Source organism: Syngnathus scovelli, chromosome 3 (genome assembly GCF_024217435.2).
Source record: "Syngnathus scovelli strain Florida chromosome 3, RoL_Ssco_1.2, whole genome shotgun sequence".
Taxonomy (NCBI): domain Eukaryota; kingdom Metazoa; phylum Chordata; class Actinopteri; order Syngnathiformes; family Syngnathidae; genus Syngnathus; species Syngnathus scovelli.
This window is the reverse complement of record NC_090849.1, coordinates 10,110,086-10,136,874: the sequence shown is the minus strand read 5'-3', so window position 1 is coordinate 10,136,874 and position 26,789 is coordinate 10,110,086. Positions and strand designations below refer to the sequence as shown.

The following is a 26,789-nucleotide window of genomic DNA, read 5'->3' as shown; positions in this document are numbered from 1 at the left end:
GATACATTGTTTAGAATGTGTCTCTTGCCCATGATCACCAGGTCTAGCAGAGTAACATCACATTGTGCCATTCTCATTGATAACATATTCACAAATAACTTGGAAAACAATATCATTAGTGGGTTATTGCTGAATGACATAACTGACCATTTGCCTGTTTTTGTGGTTTATGACTGTGATTATAATAATGTAAAGGATGGAAGTAACGTTTACAAGAGGGTGAGAACATCAGAATTCCTGAGTGCTTTTAGAGCAGATGTATTGACGGAAGATTGAAATTGTGTGCATAATGAGTGTAATGTAGACATAGCATATGATATATTCCTAGAAAGATTTATGTTATTGTATGATAAAAACTGCCCACTAAAGCAATGCTAAAGAGGTGCAAGAAGGATTACTACAGCAAGTTAATAGAAAAAAATAGAAACAATAGTAAAGGGATATGGAAGGTTTTAAACAGTATTATCCGGAAAGGAGCTGCTAACACAAAGTATCCTGAACGCTTCATGGATAATGACAAGACCATAAACAAAATGGAAGATGCGGTCACTGATTTGAATGTAGGACCGAAATTGGCTGAGGATATCAGTGACCCGTCGATGGAGCAGGCAAGAGCAGTAGAAGATGGTATTGAAATTAATCCAAGTTCAATGTTCTTGAGAGCGGTTGATGAGAAAGAAGTTTTAGATATTATAAAATCTTGCAAAAATAAAACATCTACAGATGGGAATGATGTTGATATGGCCTTAATTAAGGAAGTTGTTGATGGAGTAGTAAATCCTCTGACATACTACATCTGTAATTTGTCCTTTAAAACAGGTACCTTCCCAAGCAAAATGAAAATGGCTAAGGTTATTCCACTGTATAAAACAGGAGATAAACATCTCTTTATAAATTATAGATCTGTTTCTCTATTATGTCAATTCTCTAAAATCTTGGAGAAGCTTTTCATTGTGAGACTAGATAGCTTCACTGAGATATACAACTTGTTAACTGACAGCCAATATGGATTTAGAACAAATAGATCAACAACTATGGCACTTGTGGATTTGACAGAAGAAATCACTTACAGTATTGACAATAAGGAGTATGCGGTAGGAGTATTTATTGATTTGAAAAAAAGCTTTTGATACCATTGACCATGACATATTATTGTATAAAATGGAAAGATTTGGGATGAGAAGTGTAGTATTGAGCTGGTTAAAAAATTACATTACTAACAGACAACAGTTTGTTAAGATGGTTAATCATATATCACCATGCCTAGACATTACCTGTGAGGTCCCACAGGGGTCAGTGTTGGGCCCCATATTATTTATTCTGTACATAAATGATATTTGTAAGGTGTCAACTATCTTTGAATGTATTATTTTTACGGACGGAACCAGCATCTTCTGTTCTGGTAATAACTTAAAGATACTATTGGAGACCATTACAATTGTATTGTCCAAACTAAAAATATGGTTTGACATTAATAAATTACACTGGGCAACAATTTTTTACTTTTTGAATGTTGTCTTGATTTTTACAACTGATTTAGGGTAGTTTTGCGCTGCTGAATCAGGAAATAACATCCATTTGTCTCCATCAGGTCAGGTTTTTGTGCCAAGTTGATTTGAAAAAATCAGATCTTGTGACAAAATCACAGTTTTTCACTACCAGAACAAATGCCTTCCAAGCTTCCAGTTCCACTTCGTTCATTGAATTTTCGAACTCTGGATCTCTGATGAGCTCATGGATCTGAGGACCGTCAAAGATGCCAGCTTTCAACTTTTCCATGGTTAATCCTGGAAAAGCTTGGCACGAGTAAGTGAAACAGTCACCATCCTTGTCCAGAGCCTTGGTGAACTGTTTGATTAAGCCAAGTTTGATGTGCAGAGGTGGGAAGAGTATTCTGTCTCTGTCCACCAGAGGGTCGTTGATGACGTTCCTCTCCTTACAAGGCACCGATTCCTCCCGCACAGGCCAGTCCTTCTTCGTGTAATGCTGAGCACGGTCTCTACTATCCCACATGCACAAAAAACATGGGTACTTGGTGAAGCCAGACTGTTGTCCCAACAAAAAGTTCACCATCTTCAGGTCAACACAAATAAACCACTTATGCTGATCATAGCCAATTTTCTCCAGTACGTACTTCACTGCATACTTCTCCTTCAGCGTAGTCGAGTGGGCGATAGGTACAGAGGCAAACAGGTTGCCGTTGTGTAACAGAACACATTTCAGTGATCCCTTACCGCTGTCAATGAAGAGTCTCCAATCTTTGGGTTCGTACTGTGACACACCAAGCGTGAGCAGAAGCTGGGCAATATTTGCACAGTACACCAAGTCCTTCTCCTCAGAGAAAAAAACGGAGATACTCTCGATGCCTATTGCGGTAGAAACTGATACGAGCACTGTTAGAGAGTAGGTTTTTTTCTTTCAATCTGGATGCCAACAATTCGGCAGAGTCCTTTGACAAGCTGAGGTCGCGAACTACATCATTCAACTCGTTTTGGGAAAATGGATGTCGAGCATCATCTTCATGTTCTTCAACACTGGAAACATCTTCGTCACTAATTTCAGGAAGTTCTCCGCAGATAGGCACTGGAATTTCATCACAATGAGCTACAGGACGACGTGCTGATTGAAGATCAGGATACTTGAGGCTTCCTCGGTTCTTTCTGTTGATACCGGTCACATCAACAGCACAGAAGTAGCAGTCAGCGACATGGTTTGTCGGCTCCCTCCAAACCATAGGAATCCCAAATTTCAGACTCCTCTTGCCATTGGTCCATCCACACAGAGTCTCAGTGAATGCCTTGCACACTATGTGTGGTGCCCAGGCTTTATCCTGGTCACCAAGTTTAATTCCGAAATATGCATGGTAAGCACACGTGGCCATATCTTGACCTGATTCAGCAAAACCAATGTTATTTTTGGATTCAGCGCATCAGATTCGTCCTAAATCAGCTGAAAAAACTCAGACAACAAATTTGTTGTTGACCTGTGTTATCATTGAATGTAGACAAAACCATACTTATGTCATGCTGTCGTGTTTTGTTTTTGTCACTTCCTGTTTTATTGTTGTAACTCTCCTCTCGTTCCATTTCATGTGTCCTTCCTCTGTGCGTCCGATCACGTGACTTCCCTGATCCCAAGTGTCTGCACCTGTGTCGTGACCCAATTGTCTACACCTGTGTTCCCCTTCTTCTGTGTGTATATAACCTGCGTCTTTCCCCTTGTCTGGTGCCAGTGCGTCTTGACCTTGTCATGAACACCAGCTATCACGAACTCACAGAAATTCCTCGCGAGATCCTAGAGAGAAGATACCTTTTGCCCGGCTCTGTGATTTGTTTAGTTAGGGTTTTTTGCCAGAGTATTTTTCCCTCAGTTTGAGGCGCCTTTTGTTTGCTGTCTCCAGCCCTTTTTTTCCCATCGTTTTGAGGCGCTTTGTTTTTTGCCTTTTGTCCCTCGTCTTGAGGCGCCTTTTGTTTTTTGTGCTGCCTTCCGTTGAAGAAAATAAAACACCTTTGGTTGGAACTCTACATTCGAGTCCTCTCCCTACTCCAAGCCTGACAACTGATGGTATTGGAAACCGTAAAATAGATACACAGGTTCAAGTAACAATAGATAATGTCAATATTGAACAAGTTTATGAGATCAAATTTTTAGGAGTAATATTAGACAATAAATTATGTTGGAAACCTCATATAAGATACGTTAGAACCAAAGTAGCAAGTATTGCAGTACTGTGCAGTGCAAAACGTATTCTGGAGCAGAGAATGTTGTATACCCGTATTGTTGTCTTGTTTTACAATATTTGACTTATTGTGTGGAGATATGGGGAAATGCATACATAAGCACTTCAAAATCATTAATTATACTACAGAAAAAAGCTATGAGAATTGTTCACAAGGTTGGATTTTGAGATCATACAAATAATTTGTTTTTAAAATCAAACACTTTAAACCTGATGGACTTATTCAAATTTAGACTGGCACAGATATTGTATTGAACAAAGACTCAAAAACTCCCAGGGAACATTAAAAAATGATTTATTGAAAAAGATAAGGGATATAATTTGAGAGGAAAAGGTAACTTTGATAAGGAGTATGCTGGCACCAATCTCAGGAGCAGGTGCATATCATCCTGTGGAGTACCTGTGTGGAATGGATTAGACGATAAAATGAAGGAAAGCAGAAATATAGTTCTATTTAAAAAAATGTATAAAGGAATGATATTTGCAAATTACCAAAAAGAGAAAAAGGTGACTACTGTTAAACCTTTGGATTATAAGATGTTTTTGTTGTTTTTCTTTTGTTCTTTTGTAGTTTTAATGTTCTCACTTGGAACTAAGTGATGGATAGGGGTAGGACATGATAAGCCTAGGCTTCTTCCTACTCCTTTTCGAACAGTGATATATATTGTTTGTTTTTTGTTGTATGTTTTTTATTGTTTTTATTCTTTAAATCATGTTCGAAATAAATAAATCATTCATTCAATCACGATTTCACTCGATCAAAGTTTTACCCCAAATGCATCCAGTAAAGCTCCATTTAAACATAAAAACATAAAACAGCTAGCCCCCACCCTCACCCACTGTCTCTCAGTATCTGTAGCATTGTTTCCGAAAGGACAGAAGGTTACAGTTTGTTTTACTAACACTGGTGTCACTATTCTCCCTGCTGTCGTCACTCATACTAGATGCAGTGGAGGAATGTGCACGTCAGCCATGACTTCCCACTACCTCTGTTAGTTGGATCCGCAGCCAACTGTCACACCTGCTTCTTGCCCAAGCAGTAGGCCTCCTAGTCAGCTTTTTATTTACCTCAAAAGCTCATGCTACACAACGTGTGATGTAATTTGCTCATCTATCTATAAAATCAGTATGTGCGCAGAGGGAAAACAGAGCCCATTCAGGTTCCGATCGGGATGAGTGATGACTGCAGCCTATTGGAGCTTTGTAAGGACACTCGTATGAGGAATTCGTCAGAGACGTGAATTGTGATGTCCTGATACTGGACTCACAGACGTGTCCAAGGCCACACACAAATCGCATTGTATATGGAACTTGGAAAAGTGTGCAGTTGTTGCGGACATAAAATGCAGGTTTGTGCGTTATAGCAATTAACTTCTGTAGCGAGAGCATGTAAGAGATGTATGTGTACTTGTTGACTAGGGACCTATAAAGGAGACGAACAGACTGGATTTGTAAACTGATAGAAAGCTGTGGTTTGTTTTCCAGGGCAGAATAAACCCTGCACATCTTGGGGACCCGGGTAGTCGACCCTGATCCCTGGAGAAGTAAAGAGATGTTATAATGTTATTAAAAATAAAACAGAGAGAATTTCAAAGCCAATGTTATTGACAAAGAAAAGGAAGATGTTACAATGGATGTGAACCAGGATATAGTTTACAGGTGATAGTATGTATAACTAAAAAGAAAGGAGGAAAGGAAAAGAGTGCTTGTTACTTGAAGCTTTACTGCGAGTTTATTGTGTTTAGTGTTCATGTGCATTTACAAATAGAGTAAAACAAAAGAAGTTCTTTTCCTGTTTTACTTTGAACTCAATATGAAAGTGAGATGGACTTGCTTGCCCGAATGTGGCCTACTCTCAAAGCCACTATTACAATTAGCTTTGGTGTTTGCACAACACTCTAATGCCCATATTGACTGGAATGCCACCGAAAAGAGTGCAGCCTGTTATAAAAGATGTTTTTTTCCTTTGCTACTTCCTGATTTAACAAGGATAGCGATCTGACTGGCAGGCTTGATTCTGGAAGGTACTTGTAGGCTATTTGGATCCTCACCAAAGTTTGTGGGATCTTCTCTGCCCCTATGTCAACCCACTGCAAAGTTGAGTGTTATGAATGGCACACAACCTCTGACCTTGATATGTTTTGAAAATGGTTTCTAGCGTGTGGCTAGACAGGAGGCTACCAAATTGGCACCCCCGCCATCCCTCTCCTCATTTTGACTCCCACACTCCTTCGACATGACGCAGCGTGGCCTGTACACACATCCTGCCTTTGTGGGCCAGGAATTTTAAGAATGTTGACTGTTGCCCTTCTCCCTTCTGTTGACCATCAAGGTGCTGCCCCCACCCGCCCCGCCCCACCCCCCCACCACCCCTTGATCCAAACTTAGCACCCGAGAGGTTTCTCAACACAACTGTCAGGGTGTTTGTATGGGTAAATTTGTGCACTGTGGTGTTTGTCCTCCCACAGCGACAAGGCTGCTTTGGACTGGAGTGACAGCACCTGCTCTTGGAATTCAAGTGGTGTGTCTAACTTAGAAGCCACAATTTCACTACCGTCAAGGATTTACCAGTTGAGCTTCTTTTCATGTGCAAATATACATTTGGCATTTTTTCTTTGATGGCTAAAACCTCTGACCTTGTAGTGAGGCAATTTGGTCAACAGCTGCTTCCAACAGTTTAAGTCAACAGGTTTCAAAAGGACACGCTGAACCAATATCAAAGAACTGGTGACAGAAAAGAGAGACTGCAAAGCGATCTCATGTCACACGTGTCTGGACCACATACACTCAGAAGCAGCACGCAGAGATAGATCTATCACTTCAGGTGGTGAATTTCAAACACTTGCCCGATGTGTGACAAAGGAAACGCTGACTTTTTCCTGCCACTCGGGAGAACTGGAGATTAGGCCGGTATTCCCTGGAATGTGGCCCATTCGGAAAGAGGCTGGGGGAACACAGGATGTCCTGAGCTGGAGTCTCACAACACAGCGTTGTGTTGTTCGCAGGGACTTTCTCCATTTCAGAACATCGCCACTTTAAAGCAAAAAGTTCATTTTCTGTGCTTCCATTATACTTGTTGCTTTTACGTCCTTCACGACGCAAGTAAAAAAGGTATACTTAAATTAACAAACACATTTGACAGGGTGGAGTTAAATTGTTACATCTTGTTAAAAGTATAAACTCATTTTCAAGCTGGGGAGATTTGAACACATTTTTATTAGTCCCACCTTCTGCCTCTGTTGTGCTGATGATATTACAGAGGAGGTGGGGCATGTGTGTCTATAAGTGCAGTCCCTGTTGGGGGAAACCTCTTCATTAGATATCGCTCGGCTGACAGTCACATAGCAGAGTTGACTGGTGTACTTTATTGCAAGGATCCGGTGGATTTCTTAGTCCTGAGCTGACGAATAAGCCAACACTCCCTTTTGGACCCAGCTGGACACAAGAATGCTTTACCTTACTGTTAGTTTGCACCAGATCTTTTCCACCTTGTTTGTGGTCTGCAGCACTGTGGTGATGGTGAGTTGTTGCTCTGCACTCTCATCAGCAAGTATTCCTTCCCTATTCGCTGAATGTTTCTTTAAGTATTGAGAATTGTTGGCTACCTCTGACCCTGCTCCTTAGGCAGATGATGAATGCCCACCAGTGTGCTCCTGTACTACCTCATCTCCGATGTGTCCGGCGGGTGTCAGTTGGGTGAGCGACCATTGTGGCTGCTGTAAAATATGTGCAAGGCAGTTCAATGAAGACTGCAGCGCTGTTCAGCCCTGCGATCACATCAAGGGGCTTCGCTGCTATCTCGGAGCTGGAGGAGACCCCGGGAGAGGACTTTGCCGAGGTGAGAGTGCTGAAGAGATCTTATGATGTTTGTGATCAGGCAATAGTTATGTAATCTTATGCTGAAAGCAAATACAACTTTTAATATGCAAACTTAAAGTTAATGTCCCAATGATCGTCACACACACATCTGGGTGTGGTGAAATTTGTCCTCTGCATTTAACCCATCCCCGTGTGATTTTGATCCATCCCCTGGGGGAGAGGGGAGCAGTGAGCAGCAGCAGCGGTGCCGCGCTCGGGAATCATTTGGTAATCTAACCCCCCAATTAATGCTGAGTGCCAAGCAGGGAGGCAATTTTTATAGTCTTTGGTATGACCCGGCCGGGGTTTGAACCCACAACCTTCCAGTCTCAGGGAGGACACTCTACCACTAGGCCACTGAGCTGAACTTATGCAGATATTCAATATTTGGCATCAGAGTGATAGGGTCTACAATATTTTTTATTTGGCCTCAAATGCCTGGCGGCACCACTTTTCGTGGCATGGTGGTTTCTCTCTTTCTCCCTCCAAATTAAAATTCTTGTCCTCATAGACTTGCTTTGTGTTTCTTGTGTGCGTGATGCTAGCCGAGGCTCATGGTCTACCTTGCGAGTTCAACGGCCAGTTGTACCAGCACAGTGAGAACTTCCAGCCCAGCTGCCAGCATCAGTGCACCTGTATGAATGGAGTGGTGGGCTGCATACCCCTCTGTACTCACCGAGTGCCCCTGCCCAACTTGCACTGCTCACGGCCCCGGTTGACACGGCCAGAAAACAGCTGCTGTGAGGAGTGGTTTTGTGACGACGACAACCACATCAGAATGGAGCCAGAAGAAATGACACAAAGCCATCTGTCAGAGAGTCAGCCTCTTCCAAACCACATCAGTGCTTTGCTGCCACCCTACCCACAGCCTCGCAAGCCAGCTGCTACAAGTGGGACCGTGTTCAGAGGTAAATTTTACAAGTAATTTTGATGCCGTACCTGGTCATAAATATGATCGACAGAGGAATTTTAGTTAAGAAAAGAACATATTCTGCCTAATAACAGTTCAACCAAATGTTATACATTATGGAAACAAGTATTGGAATCCACCTAGTTCAGGGGTGGGCAAACCTTTTGACTTGCGGGCCGAATTGGGTTCTAAATTTTGACAGGGGGGCCGAACCAGGAGCAGATGGATGTAGTGTTTGTGTGAAGTAATATAAACGACCTGTAAAGGTCATTGCATAAAAGGTAGTAAAAAACTACTAAAACCTTTAGTAGGTAGTAAAGCATGGATATTCAAAAAAAGTTTTTTGAAAACAAATGCATTTATTAACAGCATTAAAAAAAAAAAAATCCCTAAAAAACTGCTATCAGTGATTCTCATAAAATAAGACACTGTTATTATGAATAACAGTCTCCATCACTTCAGTGCCTGCAGGTCAGATAAATGAAAGATGTTTATCTTATGAGGTCACATCAAACGGCAAACATTCTGACCAAATATATCATCTTGAAGAATCGGTGAAAGCGTACATCCAAACAAAGTAATCAAAACGGCAACATGGTGAGGGGTATCTGAAAATCAGAGCAGAGTTTTAACTCACAAACACCTGGTAACAGAGGTGAGGAAACGGGAAACACTTCCTTAAAGTAAGCCTTAAGAACTTTAAAGGTTAAGATTAGTCACAAACAGGTGGTGCATCAATGTCCTTGAGCATCCTGCATTGTTTGAAAATGAGAATGGTCGCTAGTTTCAATCCCTGCTATTTGTACAGATCATATTCAAAATGCATTTTTTTTACAACAAACTTGAAAGCCTCCCCTTCATTTTCAGTGGGAACAGTGTTGTTGGTCTCCCTTTTTTTTGCTAGTGTGTCATAGTCTGGAGTAAAATTTGTTGTGGCAATTCTTAGGAGCGATCCGAGGTGTTGGTCCGTTTACCTAGATCTGTGACGGGTTGATGTTCATGTGGCTGAACGTCACGTCGCGTACGTCGAGCCAAATTGGCCACTCTTTTTAAACACTCGGCACTCAGTGTCCACCTTGCTTTTCCTTGGGCGACTCATTTTAATGGAAGGATTCCAGGGGAAGGTTTGTGGGTGGCTTTAGCGTAAAACTGTATCCGAAAGCTCGGCGCGCAAATTACAAGAATACTGTCGTCACAGCCCACGCTCTAAATTCGGCACTGATACAAATAGAGCGCGAGTGCGCCATTTCCGTACTACTGAGTACGTACACGCACTTGTGAGTGTGCACCGAGCTTTCTGACACGGCTTCCGGTAGTAAATGCCCAGGCAATGACTGCGTTTCCCCATCTACTGGGGAAACGCAGTCATTGCAGGCAAAATGACCGGAAAAAAAAAAGTTTCATAATACAATTTATTTAGGGTTGGCGGGCCGGATTAAACGGTCCCGTGGGCCGGATGTCGCCCGCGGGCCGTAGTTTGCCCATACCTGACCTAGTTTCTTCTTTCAAAACCGTCAAACACCATTCGGATGAACTAAGACAGAGGCTGTGAGCCAGCCTTTGTTCGCACCATCATCTTATAGAGTGAACACTTTGCCCAGAATATATAGTATATTTGGTGCGGTGTAGTGATGAGAACGTCACTTCTTTTGACTGTACCCAACCATTAGATCATTTAAATGAGTCCTTCAAACGATTTGTTTACAGAATTGGTCAATGTTATATGTCACTCAGCTCACATTTCTAGCCTTTTACACGGGTACTCCAATTTTCTTCCCACATTCTAAAAACAAGTGTGGTGGGTTTGTTTAAGATTCAGGATGGTCTTTAGTTAGGAATCTGAGTGTGGATGGTTGTTTGTCTATTTTTGCCCTGTGATTGGCTGGCGCCCAGTTTGGGATGTACCCAGCCCCTTGTCCAATGAAAGCTGATAGGCACCAGCATGTCAGCAACGCTTGTGAGGATAAGCGGTTCAGAGAATTGATGGATGGAGTTTACCAATTATTGAGAGCAAAGAAGTTAAAAAAACATCCATCCATAAAAAGATTTCGGGGTTCATTCATTCATTTACTGAAATTTCCCAAGTTTTGCAGTTCCATTCTCAAATGGAATGGCTGAGGTCAACTTTTTTAAGTTCAGCTGCAAAGAACAACCCATTTCATCTTTGTCTTGTGTTTTTACTTCCAGTCGGTTTAATGACCAGCTGACCTCTACAATGTATGCAAACTCCAGTTATTAAGATGATCTAGAATTAATTCTAGTCTTTGTCCATATCCCCTCACACAGAGATAACAGCATTACCAATGCCTGATTTGTTACCGGAATCCAGCTGTTTTCTACAAACCTCTGACTGGACAGAATGCTCCACCTCATGTGGGTTGGGAATATCAAGTCGAGTCACTAATAACAACCCAGATTGTCAACTGATCAGAGAAACCAGACTTTGCCAGATTCGACAATGCCACCTGGAGCTTCCTATGGCAACTAAGGTACGCACAAAAAAACTCAACAACACTGAGTGATGACAATGATCCTCGTTTACATTTAAAATGATTTCATGGTGTGACTTTAAAAGCAGTAACTTTATGTTCTGTGTAGGGGGCGAGGTGTCAAAGAACTGTTCGCCCGCTGGAGCCAGTTCAAATCACTTTTGCTGGATGCTCTACATCACAGCTCTACCGCCCTCGCACCTGTGGATTTTGCTTAGATGGTCGCTGCTGCAGGCCCTCGGTCACCCGAACGGTACGGCTGCGCTTCCGTTGCCTGGACGGTGACAGCTTCTTCAGAAATATGATGTGGATCCAACGTTGTACCTGCAATAAAAGCTGTCATAAACAAAGCAGGCCCTCAAGCCCTTTGCTCAAGCTCCACAATGACATTCACATCTTCAGGCGCTGAGACTGACTCATTGGCTCTGGCCTGGAAGACTTTGCACCGACCCCTTTTGCCCCTTTAACCCTACCATACTCGCCCTTGGCAATATACCCGCTTGCACTTTAAGTTTCACAATGACAGTCAATTTGCACGCATTGCAGGAGATGTGTAAAACCACAAGAGCAGCTCACAGCAGAATGCACTCTGCAGCTTTGTTAGACTGTTGGAAGTAAGCTTGTACTGACATTTTATTGTATTATTTTATTTATTTGTATATTTTGTTCACTTTCTCAATATGACAGCTAGTCGTATTGAACATATAGAACAACGATTTTGTCATGCAGCCTGTGTGCTGTATCATAATTCGGTCACTCAAAAGCATTATTTCTGACAAATGACTATCTAGACTTCACTCATACTGTATTTGTGGAGTGATATTTTTGGGGATCACCTCATTATTCGGGGTGTGATATTTTGTGTTCTTTGTGTGTTGAAACTGACCATAGCATACTTTATGTTTGAAAAATGTTGCATATTGCTGGCATCAGGCCGAAACCTCCCGTGTCACAATTTGCTAAAACTCTATACTATCAGTTAGGCCACACGTGTGGGTGTTATTTTTACAAATTATTGACACAGTGTTGAACGATGTAATGTTAATCAATGGTTGACCAAGCATGACCTTTTGGGGGTCCCTTGAAAAGTGATGATTCTGGAGGTATAAGGATTCCGTCCGACACCAGTGTCATTTAAACACGCATTTTAGTTTTTGTCTGTCCACACCTGTATAGCAAATAAAACGTCATAAAAAGTCATGTGTCATTTATGACTAATGTGCTGGTGTAAAATAAGGATTTTAAAAAGTCAACTAGGGAAATATGTTGGGAAAACACAGATGCATAAATTAAAGGCCTAGAGACAGTCCAACAAGCCATTTCATAGTGAAGCTTATGAACAGAAAAAAAAGACGTTTTAATTAAGTTACAGAAAAAGTATATCACTAACAACATGATGATGATGATGATGATGATGATGATGATGAAGATGATGATGATTCCTTGAGACGTGATGCTATCTTGGCAAGGATGACTGACTGGGTTTGGTGTGTATGGCGGGTGCGTGGGGGGGTTGCTTGTAGCTCATTTCTGAGGTGGGGCAAACCTGAACAAACAGATTTCCAAGGAACAAAACAGTGAAGAGTGGATGTGACGCAGAAGAAGAAAAAAATCCATGTCCTTTTATGAAATAAATGCTTTCAGTGCCATCAGATGCTGGGATTTTAATGACCTAATTTAATGCTGATTGATGTTAAACTATCATCTCTCCTGCGCGCCATTTTGTATAAGGATGGACTTCTACCGTCGAAGAGTGACTTAGTGCACCACACAGCAGGTGAACAAATTTTTTTAGACGCGGTGGATGGTGTCATCTCCAGACCAACATTCTTAATGGGTGTGACTTGCCAGATTAGCATCTGTCAGGGATGATAAACCTTGCTGAAAGAAAACCTCTTACGATTTGTCAGCCAGCTCTTATGCTCAAACATAATGTAGGATCTCGAAATTCCTCACCCTCACCTCCTTCTTCCTCCTCTAACGGAGGAACTTTTTGACCTGGTTACACACCCAGTCGAACCACTGACAAAAAAACTTCACCTCCATAGTTATTTGTATCATTAAATGATGATAAAGTAAGCAAGTTAAACACACTTCAAGAATCCTCACAAATTAAGTGAACTACAGGATTTGTAAGGTCTCAATCATATGTTGAAGCTCATACAATGCCCCATCATCCCACTAGAAAGATAAACGGATACCAACAAAGTTAGACATTAGCATTCCTCCGTTCTAGAGAATGAATTATTTCAGATGGTTTCTGGCCAATATGGAGAACCCACAAAGCATACAGCATACCGTTTCACCATGGAGACAGACTGAGCATTTGCTTGCGTCACTGTCAGTTTGCATTTGCCTAATGACATTGCATGTACACACAAACTATTTGTTTGGTGTAAATTCAAAGAAAAGGAAAGATAACTTCACAAGTATTTCTGTCCACAAAACTGGTGTCCTGTGGCAACGTTTCTCTGTTCAATTGTTTATAACCCTAATACTAAACATTCTAAAAACATTAGACTTTGGCTATCTAAAGGTTAGTCCGAACCAAACCCAAAACTAACGTGAGAACATTCCAAACTGGATATGCATCCCTGCGAAGCATAATAGTCCCTAAACGTTGAGGGAATGATAGGTTGCAAACTACTCAAATTATAAAATTTAACATATATATATATATATATATATATATATATATATATATATATATATATATATATATATATATATATATATATATATATATATATAAAATAAATGTGAAAGATAGATTCATATAGAGTCCAATTACTTGATGCAGTTGAAAATGTCTGGTATTTGAAATATGAGCAGAATGACAAAGCGGTTCAGAAAATGGGTGGATGGGTTATCCTAATGTTACATAAATAAATATTAATATGAAAGAAGAAAAAAAAAACAAATTTAACTTGGGATTGAACCTCTATCTGAGTGCCCCAAGCAGTTGCTGATTAAGAAAACTACATTGTGCCAGACTCCATACAGACAATTAACGGAGTGACTGTGTATATGTACGTATATTGAAGATAAATGCAACCGAGTTTTTTTTTGTCAGTACAGAACATGCTGAACATATTTTTTATTTCTTTGAAAGGTTTTTTCCCAAAGCCCATGTTGAGATTAAAGGAGTACTGATGTATTTTGCAACAACAACCATCCTGGCCACCCTACTACATATCAAAATCCTTTTGTGCAGAATTTGTTGTATAGAATTTGTTTGGCTCGCTGTAGTTGTTGTACTGTTAGCCTAGCATTGAATGAGTGGATTTTGGTGGGCGTGGCCAACGCTTGCCCGTCCCACTTTTTTTCTTCACCTGTTCCACATGTTTACAATAAGACTTTAAATACCTAACCCGTACCCTCCTAACTGTGAGGCGGATATAGATGCAAGGTAACCTATAAAATATTACACAGTGTTCTGCCCTCAGAATTGTTTTTATGATGTAAGAAATGTTTTCTATGTAAAGAAGCATACACAATGGTTATTTGTCGTTCGGAAGCAAACCGGAAATGTATTTTGAAACGCACCGGAAGCTGCGCATGTTTTTGTTGAAGCGATTTGACAACTGATGAGTTGAGAGACGTTGGCGTTACTCGCGTCATCTAAGCGAAACTTCCTCCTCTCATGCTCACGGAATCAACGGCTGGAAGTTATCATTGTTTTATTGGATAACTTTATTATTGTTTATAAGATAAGAAGAAAACTTATAGAAGAAACTAAGTGTGTTTGTTGTTTCACTTGCAGTTTCACTAGTTGTGTTTAACACTGAATCGAAATAAAGGGAGCAAAACGCTCTCAATCCTGGCTCAAGTGTTCTATACATGAGTTTGGCTGGCTGATGAACTGTGACATGAAGTACATAACGCACAGGGAGATCAGTACACACAGCTTAACGCCTTCTTATCTCATCCACCTAGTTGTACGATACGTTCCATCCCGAAACCTGTGTTCACAAAACGCTGGTTTTTAGTGGCCCCAAGAACCAAAACGTTGTTGTTAATTGTTGTTACAGTTGTTTTGCGATGAACTGAATTTTAGCACAAGATACAGCTCATGAAGATGCAGGGCTCAACTTGAGTCAAACAACAACAAAGCGTCACAGACGTAGTCAGAACTGAGAAACAGACACGTCACAAGTCTGAGCACTAAGCATTTCCACATCACAGTGAGCAAGATTCATATATAAGATGGACTTGGCAGTCTGCTTTGCTGTGTGTGATGCTCTGCAGACAGTTTGTATTGGCTAGGAACCTAGACTGGAAGTGTCAGGTGTTGTCCAGATTCACAGCGAACTGTGACTTTGAGCATGGCCTTGATAGAGGAACAAGACATACGTCAGAACTCATCAGAGCCTTATAGAGTGATGGAAGAAGTCTTGCTGTAACACCTGTCACGTCCCTGCGTCACCGGACTCCCAGCCAAGCCCCAATCAAGGAATTGCCAGCACCTGCTACAGCTCGTTAGGTCCACTACTTAACCTCTATGCATTCTGCCAGTGGTTGTCAGTTCGTCTCCTTACCCTGCCCGTGACACCACTGCCTTTTGGTCCCCTGAACGATCTCTGTTGCCAACTGTTTCCGTAAACTGACCGACCACGCCTGATCGCCGCCTATCTTGACAACCTGCCTGCCTCCGACTACGACTACGCGCTGTGCTCTGCTGCTCAGCCACGCCAGACCGCAAGTCCAGTGTTCCACTTCTCCTTTCCCCCTTTTCAATAAAGGATCGTGTGCACTTGGTTGTCCTGTCTTTGATCCGTGACAGAACGAACTGACCAAATATGCAACCAGCACACAGTCCCTCCGCCCTGGACCGCCTGACCCACATGGAGTTGGACCTTAGCAAGATCACAGAGGAGATGGCGACATTGACGAGGATCGTCCGGCAGCAGCAACAGCAGCTCCTGCAGCACCATCAGCTCCACCAAGAACTGGTAGAAGCTCTCAAAGCCCTTAAAGATTTGGCTCCTCTGGCTGCTGTGACCCAATCTGCGCGAGCCCTGTCCACGACCGTTCCACTCAGCCCCACCGATCAGCCCGCCGTTATGTCCACGCCCCGTCCTGCCCCGGCGCCCAGGCAGCTCGTGGACGTCCCGGAGCCCAGACTCAGCAACCTCGCGAGGTTCGACGGTGATCCCAAGTACGTCCGGGCCTTTTTGACAAACTGCCGCGTCTTGTTTAACCTCCAGCCCATCACGTTCGCCACGGAACCAGCCAAGGTGGGTTTTGTACTTACTCACCTTACGGGCGAGGCATGGCTGTGGGGAACGGCAGAATATGAGCGGCAGGGACCCGCCTGTTCGTCGTTCGATGCCTTTGCAGCTGAAATCCTGCGCGTGTTTGACTTGGGCTCAGCCTCGGAAGATGCCTCCGAAGAACTCACCACGCTGCACCAAGGCAGCAGATCCGTCGCCCAGTACTCCATCAAGTTCCAGACGGTGGCGCGTCGGAGCGACTGGAACGCCGCGGCTCTCATCGGCACCTTCCTCCACGGACTTGCGGAGTATATCAAGGACGAGATGGTGTCCTACGAGCGCCCTCAGACCCTTGAAGAGGCCATGGACCTGGCTGCGCGGGTGGATCGGCGGATCCAGTCAAGGCAACGCGAGAAGAGGAAGGTGACTCCGCCCCCACGTCACAGTAACACCAGCCCGACACCTCGGATGTCAGGGAGAGCACCTGTTTTTCCACCTGACCTGTCGTCCGCCAGGGATCCTGTCCACGTAAGCCAGCGCACCTTTACTACTCCTCCCACCCAGCCCGGCTGGCCGGAACCAATGGAGATAGGACGCACTTCCCTCTCGGCAAGGCGGCGTCGTAGACGCCTCAGAGATAGGCTTTGCCTGTACTGCGGGGGTGAGGGCCACTGGGTGGCCTCTTGCCAGAAGAGGGCTAGGAGCACCCGCCTAGCAAGGATCCGTTTGGGAACGGTTTGCTTGCCCCCTGCCACCTGTCGCGATTCCCTGCCCCAGACCCGGTCTTCGACTCCAGCCCGTGCCCTTGCCTCTCGGCCCTCCGCTTCTTCAACCCGTAGGCAGCGGCCGCGGGCCCGGTCTCGTCGTCAGACGCAGCCTATGGCTCTGGCTCCTCTTCGGCTGCCGTTGCGATGTCCGCAGCCTGGTTCTACTCCTGCTGGCGAGGCGTTGCATTCCGACCGGCATCCTGCTCGAAGTCGTCCGGAAGAGACCCATTTGGTTCCCGAGCCGGCCCCCAGGTCGGCATCTCCCGATGCCACTGCTGAGGAGGAGGACTGGGCGGTGGTGCCACCTGCTGACGGTGCTTGGGGGGGGGGGTTCTGTCACGTTCTGTCACGTCCCTGCGTCACCGGACTCCCAGCCAAGCCCCAATCAAGGAATTGCCAGCACCTGCTACAGCTCGTTAGGTCCACTACTTAACCTCTATGCATTCTGCCAGTGGTTGTCAGTTCGTCTCCTTACCCTGCCCGTGACACCACTGCCTGGTCCCCTGAACGATCTCTGTTGCCAACTGTTTCCGTAAACTGACCGACCACGCCTGATCGCCGCCTATCTTGACAACCTGCCTGCCTCCGACTACGACTACGCGCTGTGCTCTGCTGCTCAGCCACGCCAGACCGCAAGTCCAGTGTTCCACTTCCCCTTTCCCCTTTTTCAATAAAGGATCGTGTGCACTTGGTTGTCCTGTCTTTGATCCGTGACAACACCAGCTGCGATAACAAACAAACAAACAAACAAACAAACAAACAAACAAACAAACAAACAAACAAACAAACAAACAAACAAACAAACAAACAGGTACATTTCTTTTCAGTATTCCTCAGCTCTGTTCTTTCTTTTCGCATATAATGAATAAAAATGTGGGTATGGAAGATATGCAGCAAGGGAAGAAAGACTCCAAAAGCAAATATGATTACGTTATACAGGAAGGAAATGTTCCACCTATGTGTGGCATTTCTCTCTCGGGTACAGTGCCGAAAACGGATGCGTACTGCAATCTAGTGGCTGTATTCGAAACTACAACTATAATCTGACGTCCAGAAAAGTAAAAGATACATAAAATAAGTGCACGTTTGAGGCGTCGTGCTAACATGGCTATTTAAATTCACCAGGTTATTTAAAATTCAAAGCACTTCCATTCATGGCTCATTGCATGCCTGCATCTGTGTGTGGTCTGCGTTCAATGTGTGGCGAGCAACAAAAATTTAAAGTAGGGTGTCAATTAAAATTTTTCTTCTTGGATTAAGAATGGCAATGATTATAATGCATTTCAAATGGTTGAATGATGGGGACATTGGCAAAAGTACAAAAAATGCAACCTCTTAAAATTGCATGTATATGCTTTGAAATTACGACTGTATCATCAGTCTACTTGACCCAAATTCCTTGGACCACAAATGAATTGAAAATTTTGTAAATGTATTTATGAATGAAATGCAGTCATACAAGAAAATGTATAAGTTTAATGTTCCATTTAAAATTGAATTATTCTTTTATAAGTATGATGTGAATAAAATGCAGTCATACAAGAAAATGTAAAAGTTTAATGTTCCATTTAAAATTGAATTATTCTTTTAGTATGATTAATATTATTCTGCTGGCCTTTTCTCTGCTTTATATTTAAAACAGAAGTTTAATAGATAAGGTATATTTGTTGGAAATGGTCTCTATTTTATTTTAGAGTTCCATCGGAGCTGTGGTCATAAGGTGCCTGTCGTGGCGGCAAACCCAGAGCCCGCTGGTGGACACCGGCAGTAAGGGATGCCATCAAGCTGAAAGAAAAGGTCTTGTTGGGCCTTTTTGGCCTGTGGGACTCCAGAGGCAGCTGACAGGTATCAGACGGCCAAACGAAACACAGGCCAAACACAGATGGCCAAATGAAACACAGGCTTTGCCGGTTGCTGAAGCAAAAACCCAGGCATCGGAGGACTTCAGCGAGGCCATGGATAGCAACTTCCGGAGAGCTTCTAAGAAATTCTGGTCCACCATCCGATGTCTCAGGAGGGGAAAGCAGTGCATCTGTATAGTGGCGATAGGGTGCTGCTGACCACAAATTGGGACGTCGTGAGTCGGTGCTTTTTGCTGATGATGTAGTGCTGCTGGCTCCATCACAGCTTTATCATCGAGATCTCCAGCTATCACTGGAGTGGTGTGCAGCCGAGTATAAAACAGCTGGGATGACAATTAGCATCTCTAGTTCTGACATCATGGTCTTCAGTCGGAAAAAGGTGAAATGCCCTCTCCGGGTCGGGGATCGTGCCCCAAGAAGAGGAGTTCAAGTGTCTTATTCACGAGCGAGGGCAGAATGGAGCATGAGATCGGATAAGCGACTGCTGTAATGCGGACTCTGTGCACTTTTCTACCTTTGGTACTCAAAGCACTTCACACTGCTTCATCATTCACCAACGGTTGACATGCTATCAGGATGAACTGGGGGCTTCAGTGTCTTGCTCAAGGGCACTTTGACATGGTCCCAAGCACTGGGGATTGAACCCCCAACCTCTTGGTTAGAAGACGGAACACTCTACCCTGAGCTATGTCGTCCTTGTGGTGAGGAAAGACCTGAGCCAAAAGGCAAAGCTCTCTATTTTCTCGTCGATCTACGTTCCTACCCTCACCTATGCTCACCAGCTATGGATGGTGACCGAAAGAAAAAGATCTCGGATACAAGCGGACAAAATAAGTTATCTCATCAGGGTGTCCAAGCTCTCCCTTAGAGATAGGGTGAGAAGCTCGGTCATCCAGGAGGAACTCTGAGTCGATCTGCTGCTCCTCTGTGTAGAGAGGGGCCAAATGACCAGGATGTCTCCCTGGTGAAGTGTTTCGGGCATGTCCCTCCAGAAGGATGCCCCGAGGACGTCCCAGGATACGCTGGAAAGACTGTCTCCCGGCTGGCCTAGTGGCCTAGGAACGAACGCCTTGGACTTCGTCGGGATGAGTTTAACAAAGTGGCTGGGGAGAAGGAAATCTGGGCTTCCCTGCTGCCCCCACGACCTGATTGGATAAGTGTTGGTTGGTTGGTTGGTTGGTTGGATGGATGGATGGATGGATGGATGGATGGATGGATGGATGGATGGATGGATGGATGGATGGATGGATGGATGGATGGATGGATGGATGGATGGATGGATGGATGGATGGATGGATGGATGGATGGATGGATAGTGAATGATGTAAAGTTGGGTCAAGCAGGGGAGATTCTAGGGATGATGAGCTCACAGCAAGGCATGATAAACTTCACTTCTTTATATTGCAAATTTATTTCCACGTTAAGAGAAGCATAACTCTTTTCTGGAAAAGTTGAATCCAGTCTGAGAAATGTTATTTAAATTTTGGGCCACAGCAAAAGAGGAATGGGTTGGAATCATAAAATCAACACCACGTAACCCTAATTTCAAAGGGAGGAGAACAAGAGCCGCATCCTTACGTATATTAACAGTATTTTTGGCTCATTGGCTGTCTCAACGCACCTACACACACGCACGCGCACACTTGTACTGTTAATCTTAAAAGAATAGAATACAGCAGGTTAGGTTTAAAGATATACCTTCTTTGTTGACAAAAACATTTGAAAATATACCACAATGTGTTATTTTGAATCTGCTTATATTGTATCGCTTTATGCAAATGTGAATAGAAAGATTCGGCAACGAGAAACCCATAAATCATTGTGACTTTGATCACGCCCACTGCTCAGCTATTGGTTGTTACGTGCTTTATGTAGCAATGTTCGTTCTCAGTAATTTAAATAGACCCTTGCGCAATTTGATGAATAGCGTCGCTGTCATAAGCGTCAGAAATAGCGGAAGGCGTGTAATCAGACGGACAGCTGGAAGAGCGAGTGAGACGTAAAGAAGGAGCGGTTGGCATGTAACCTCCTCGCCGCGTATAATGCTTTATACGGGGATCCCCAAGTGAGAGACTTTCCTCAAAACTATTTGCAGTCCGCGCGCCATCCTGTTCTGGGATTTTATGCTTCTTTTGACACACTCTTCTACAAAGAGATGGAGCCGCAACATTGTTACGCCTAAATCCAGTTTTACAAACGTAAAGGCGACCATGTTTTTCTGAACTATTTTCCACAGCCTTTTGATTTCAACGCAGGAGGAAAACATTTTGGCTCGACAAGGTAACGTGTCTGTTTCTTCGCTCCCTTTCTTTTTCCTTTCCGTCAGCTCCAGTGAGGCTTTTATTGAACTTCTACATTAACGTTGTTACAGTTTCGTTCGGTTAAAGTTCTATACGACATTGAGAACGGATTGAAAAAGAAACGCCTTGACATGAATACCTTCCGTTTGAAAGCTGGCAGGCGTGAAGAAGTTCCATTTTGCGACTTTCCTTGTTTCACCCTTAAAAAAAATAAAATAAATACACGACCTTGCACGAATAGATTCACCTCACTGTATCTTAATACATGTTTTACTGAACTTTCTGCCTTGCAAATACTCACTTATATGACGTTTCGGTACAGTATAGTCTTGGTGAAGTTACCGGTTAGTATCCTGCAAGTCATGTCAAGCTATTATGTATGATGCATCTCTCGTGAAAAGTAAGCACTGAACAATAACCGCACTGAACAATAACCTCATTAAAAAAAAAAAAAAAAAAAAAACACCCACAGCAATGGAATAGCACATCCTCATCAAAACATAGGCTTGCCATTTAACTAAAAACATGAAACATACTCTTAATCTGAACATACGGATCAGTAACACTGTCACTCTGTCATGCCTCCAATTTCCGTGCATCCTGTGTCCAGGAGCCACCGAGCGCCCACGTCAGTATGGTGAACAACCAAGCATCAGGCGTAGCGCCTGGCCCGAGGTCATGTGCAGGATGTGGGGGGAAGATCGCTGACCGTTTCCTGCTCTTCTCCATGGAGCGTTATTGGCACACTCGCTGCCTCAAGTGTTCCTGCTGCCAAGCCCAGCTGGGCGACATTGGCACCACTTGCTACAGCAAAGGAGGCATGATTCTGTGTCGCAGCGACTATATCCGGTGAGCTCTTATGTGGCGTTGAGGTATCAAGAGGAAAAGAGAAGTGGGTAGTTTTCAGCCTATAGAGGTTGTATCAAATGACCCTTTTTCTTTTTTTTTCAAATTTGCAGGCTGTTCGGGCACAGTGGGGCGTGCAATGCCTGTGGTCAGTCGATTCCAGCCAATGAGATGGTGATGAGGGCACAGGGAAATGTTTACCACCTTAAGGTAAGTCCCCAGCTCCCACTTCAGCCTGCTTTGCGTCCTGCTGTGCGTTTGACAGAAACATCTGGGGTATTCCTCATCCCCCCAACCCTCAAACATAGACTCAGACAGTTCATTAGGAACACCTGCATAATTTTCACACTACCAAATTGTATAAAAAATTCTGCCTTTTTTTTTTTTTTTTGCCACTGATAAATTTTTCATTTCACAACAAACAAGATCATACAAAAATGTTTGTTGCTTAGTGCCCTTCACGCTCACTTGTGTTTCTAAAGTTTTGCTTAACTTGTGTAGTAACATGAAAGAAAATATATAAAACAAAACGACAGCCTTAGTACAATGTAGTAGAATATTACATAATTACACACTTCCATGACATTAATGACTATATTTTCATAACTGTGAGGTAAAAGTGACTTTTAACGACTTGATGCAGTTCTTGAACAGAAAACAGCATTCGTGCATTTTTATGTATTTCTTAAATGTCATGTTACTGATTCCTTCGTCACTTATTGTGCTCACCATTAAATCACACAATACCATCAAACATTGTCGTACGAAGTATATTATCAAACCGTATATGATGTTCCTGTGCTGATTTTATTTATGGTCCTAACGTTTAGTATTTCTCTGGCAGTGTTTTAGCTGTGCCACGTGCAGGAACAGACTGATGCCTGGAGATCGCTTCCATTACATCAATGGTACAATTTTCTGTGAACACGACAGACCCGGTGCTGCCTTGCTCAGTAGCCACCTACCACAACTTCAAAGTAACTCTGTGATGACGGACCAGAAGGTAAATAAATATTTTCCTTACAAATCTCGCATGTTTAAATATCTGCATTGCGTTCTCTCTTTTAACATAGCTGCATATTTGATCAGTCAGATAAACTGAAAATGGGTAAAATATGATAACTCAGAAGTACAACATCGTTTATTCATCATTTAGTATTTTAAAAGAAAACAGATGTCACTGTCCCTGCATGAACACACAAAACTGTTGCACTGACACACAAATAACTGTGACAATGACAGGAGTAATAAAGAAATCATTAAAATTAGGCTTCTAAATTCCCTATTTGCATTAGAGACTATCACCACAAACAATGCAGAGATCCAACTCTCCATTATTAATGAATGCAAACTCGAAAAAGTGGAAATATCTTTTATTTTATACCTATACAAATGTTCACATGCAAAGATAATAGTCCTTGAACACAACTTTTTTTCTGTCAAGAGGTGCTAATTACCCCACTGTGAATTCAGAAAAAAATCTGTTATTAATTCTGCACATGGCTCATCTCTCCACCATTTATCTGTCACTACCACTATTGTGGTGGTAATTGTTTGGAATGTTGCGACACAAGTTTCCCGCCAGTCAACTTGACTACACTTGCTATACTCTTGTGAACAGAATGTGTGATTTTGATCCATGTTAATCAGGCAATTGTATTGTTTTTTTTTTTTTTAATTCCCCTTCTATACTTTCTTTTCCTTTACTGGTTTAATATAATTGAGATGTTTCCTGTTGTGTTGCCACAATACAAAAATGTATAAATAAATACGATGCCAGTACTGAAACGCTACCTCGACAAAAATAAAACTGACAAAAGAACTTTATTAGGAAATGCTTAATAGAAAATAGCATTTTAAACATAAACACGTGTTAACATTAACGCACATAAATCTTGCTAAACAATATGTAATTTTTTATTTTTTTTTACAGGTTATGATAATTTTCATGGCCGGATATGCAACTGTATAACCTCTATGCAATTTGGACACAGAATTAGCCCTTTTCATTGTTAAGAATGGATTTTAATAGTGAGATAAATGCCTTCATTTGTTTTTAAATAAGCATACTGTATACATGTCAATGCATGTACTTGTATGCATTCACTGATAAGCTTTTTCTCTGTCACATTCTTGACCTAGTTGACTGGATTTAATGTCATCCATTGTTGATATTGTACATTTCCACCATTACTATCAAGCAAATATCTACATTTGATTGCTAATGAGCCAGTAGTGTCGCTTTGCGTGTGTGCACGTGCATGTGGGGTCTGTTACATGTCCTAAGTAGTCGCCTGTTAATGACGTGCTTGGCCAGATTGGAGATGTTCCCGCCTTGAGCCACGGCAGTTTTAAAATAAGCTTTACAGACAAACTTTGTCATGTCGGTTGGTTTGCCATGGGAGTTGGCAATAAAATTCCCAAAAGTTCCATATAACACTTTGCGCATTATTCTTTTCAACAAGAAGCGGTTCTTTGCTTGAATCTATCTTCCTCTTACACTCATGCAGAAGAAGCCTTGTCAGGCACTTAAAGGCGTTTCACCCATTGCTAGACAGGCAGATTTGCGTGTATGTATATTCGCCCTTAAGACGGACTTGGCGAGCCGGTCTTTTATTAATGTTTTTTTTTAATACAAGGTGCTAAAAATAAATGTTTCTGAAGCCGAAATATCAAGGCGCGGTACTCGTGCCGGTATCGAATGCAACACCAATGTGAGAACCCCTTTTATAACGACTGCATAAAGGAGTCAAGTATGATTAGACATACCCATGTCTTTGCTCGTTTCCTGTCTTCTTTGCAGGTGTGCTGAGTGGAGTGTGCACTGAAGGTTTAATTCCTGTCTCCTACTATGTAAAGTTGCCATTGCTGTGAGTTCTGTTGACCCCCACACCTCCCTCCACTGAAGAAGCAGCTTCCTCCTAGTGAAATCCCATCTCGTCATCATATCACAGAATCCCAGAACCTTCACTCAGTCAATTTATGTAGTGTTGCCAGGGTTTACGGGCCCCAGGGAAAAGGAAAAAATAGAAAAGCTGCAAATTGAAAATACTGTTTTCCATGGGACCGGTCAGTAATGGGCCCTGAGAATTGTCATCACTTCCTTCTCCATATGGGATCCCTGGTGTTCCGTACAAAGGTGGCAGATGCTTACATTCTGTGTGGACTGCAGTAGCAGAGACTTTTCTGGACTCCGAGAAAGCTCGAAGACTATAACTGTCATCAATCAAAGGATGGAGCAAAACATGTTTTAGAGTTTGATCGACTACTGTAACATGACTCTCAACGTCTTGTGCCAAGTGGCATTATTTTCCCTAATTGTCATTAGTGTTTCGAAGGAACTCTGATCTGATCTTTTATATGTCTATCTGAGACCTTGGGTGTCAAATTATAAAATTGGATGGGTGTCGGGCACAAAATGTATATCCCAGTCATGAAAAATCCATTAATTCCACAAAAATGATGTCTCAAACTATTGCTACAAACTTTTAAAGCACTATTGAGGATAGGAATTTTTTCTTGTCGCTGCCTGTAATTTCCATAATGAAATGTATTGATTATATCATTTTTCCTGGTCAACGTGTGCAAATGATGGTTTTATTGAGAAAAAGCAAATTCAAAAAATGTATCATATGAGCTGACATGAGTGTAAGGCCCCTTAGCAGCCCAGGAGTTGTCCTGTACTTCCTGGTAGCTAGCATGGTGGCTGGAGCGGTCTGTCTCTCGCTCTCTCACTTTTGTTAGCCCTGTATGGTTAAAACATGGCTGATTACCCCGGGGAATGGAATTAGGGGGCTTGAGCTCTGACCATTTACAGAAGCAATTAAACATGAGCCCTGTATCTGTGCCGGTGGAACTCCTGGGAGGCTGAACTTGGGGCATATCCTGTGGCCGGCTGGTTCTGTGACTGCCTGCCTGCCTGCCTTTCTGCCTGCCTCCCTCTAATAAAGACTAATCTGAAAGCTCTCTAATTAAAGGGGAGTGGCCCCATCTCGATGGAGGAAATTTCAACCAATTGGACCTATTTATTATTTGTCGTGCTGCATTATGCTCTTTGTGCTGTGCTGTGCTGTGCTGTATAAGTGTTTGGTTGAATAATCATTCTAAACTATGTCCAATTAGAGTTAGATCTGCAAAGCTTTTTAATGTAATGTCAGAATCTTTAGGTTGCATCCCATCAAAAAGGTCTGGGTAATCTCAGTGTGATAGCAGCAGTGAGCATGCAACGTGCAGCTAGCAAAAGATAGGATCTGCTCTACTTTTGCACCTTGCCTGGGAGCATGGCAGCCATCAAACTTGCACCTTAATGCGCTTAGCTTTTCTAAAATGTCCCACTTGTCATGGTAGGTGCTGATACTGCATCAATTATTTATTCCACGCCTGATCAAGGGGCGTCACTCAAATTCATTAACGTATGCAAATCATCACAATTACAATTATCTTTGTATCGTGACGGCGAGGAACTAAAACCTCGACACATTCTCGACTCCCACCGCACCACAAGTTACACTTTGCATTCAAACTAATCAAGGCTCATCTGCCTCTTCCTAATTAGCCAGAACGTTTTCAGATGCCAATTAGCAGGTCTCAAGAAAAGGCTCTATGCCATGAGGCGTTGTCTTTTATCAGAGCTTCTGCAGGTGTGTGGCTCACCATGTAGCCTGTGTCATAGGAAAGTGTTTGTTCCTGCTAATTAATCATATTAACACATGGAGATGAGAGTAATTGCCTCAGCTCCACCGCCGCACACTGTGTGAAGGCACAAGATGATGCCAGGATATTTTTACATGCCCGTTATGAAAAGT

General features: G+C 42.8%; 3 protein-coding genes across 7 annotated transcripts in view; 2 read left to right on the top strand and 1 right to left on the bottom strand.

Annotated features, from left to right (window-relative positions):
* LOC125965748 (Golgi-associated plant pathogenesis-related protein 1) overlaps nt 1-26,789 on the bottom strand; it is a 206,018-nt gene that overhangs the window by 77,803 nt on the left and 101,426 nt on the right. The gene's annotated exons all lie outside the window — the stretch shown is intronic.
* On the top strand, nt 7,015-12,209 carry LOC125965724 (CCN family member 1). The gene is made up of 5 exons (XM_049716526.2): nt 7,015-7,258; nt 7,364-7,577; nt 8,143-8,505; nt 10,794-10,996; nt 11,106-12,209. Exons 1-5 carry the CDS (start codon nt 7,187-7,189, stop codon nt 11,403-11,405), a joined length of 1,152 nt encoding a protein of 383 aa, XP_049572483.1. The 5' UTR covers nt 7,015-7,186; the 3' UTR covers nt 11,406-12,209.
* Nucleotides 20,743-25,995, top strand: LOC125965749 (LIM domain transcription factor LMO4-B). 2 transcript variants are annotated; one of them, XM_049716587.1, is made up of 6 exons: nt 20,746-20,903; nt 21,075-21,118; nt 21,749-21,987; nt 22,098-22,194; nt 22,829-22,987; nt 24,788-25,995. In XM_049716587.1, exons 3-6 carry the CDS (start codon nt 21,773-21,775, stop codon nt 24,794-24,796), a joined length of 480 nt encoding a protein of 159 aa, XP_049572544.1. In that variant the 5' UTR covers nt 20,746-20,903; nt 21,075-21,118; nt 21,749-21,772; the 3' UTR covers nt 24,797-25,995. The 2 variants fall into 2 exon arrangements, with proteins under 2 accessions (XP_049572543.1, XP_049572544.1); XM_049716586.2 differs by having other exon boundaries at nt 20,743-21,118.

Excerpts from the sequence above, each read along its gene's own strand:
- LOC125965724 (XM_049716526.2), top strand. The coding sequence starts at position 7,187 with ATGCTTTACCTTACTGTTAGTTTGCACCAGATCTTTTCCACCTTGTTT. Across the intron at positions 8,506-10,793 it reads AAGTGGGACCGTGTTCAGAG|AGATAACAGCATTACCAATG; the intron begins GTAAATTTTACA and ends CCCCTCACACAG. Across the intron at positions 10,997-11,105 it reads AGCTTCCTATGGCAACTAAG|GGGGCGAGGTGTCAAAGAAC; the intron begins GTACGCACAAAA and ends TGTTCTGTGTAG.
- LOC125965749 (XM_049716586.2), top strand. The coding sequence starts at position 21,773 with ATGGTGAACAACCAAGCATCAGGCGTAGCGCCTGGCCCGAGGTCATGT. Across the intron at positions 21,988-22,097 it reads TGTCGCAGCGACTATATCCG|GCTGTTCGGGCACAGTGGGG; the intron begins GTGAGCTCTTAT and ends TCAAATTTGCAG. Across the intron at positions 22,195-22,828 it reads GAAATGTTTACCACCTTAAG|TGTTTTAGCTGTGCCACGTG; the intron begins GTAAGTCCCCAG and ends TTTCTCTGGCAG.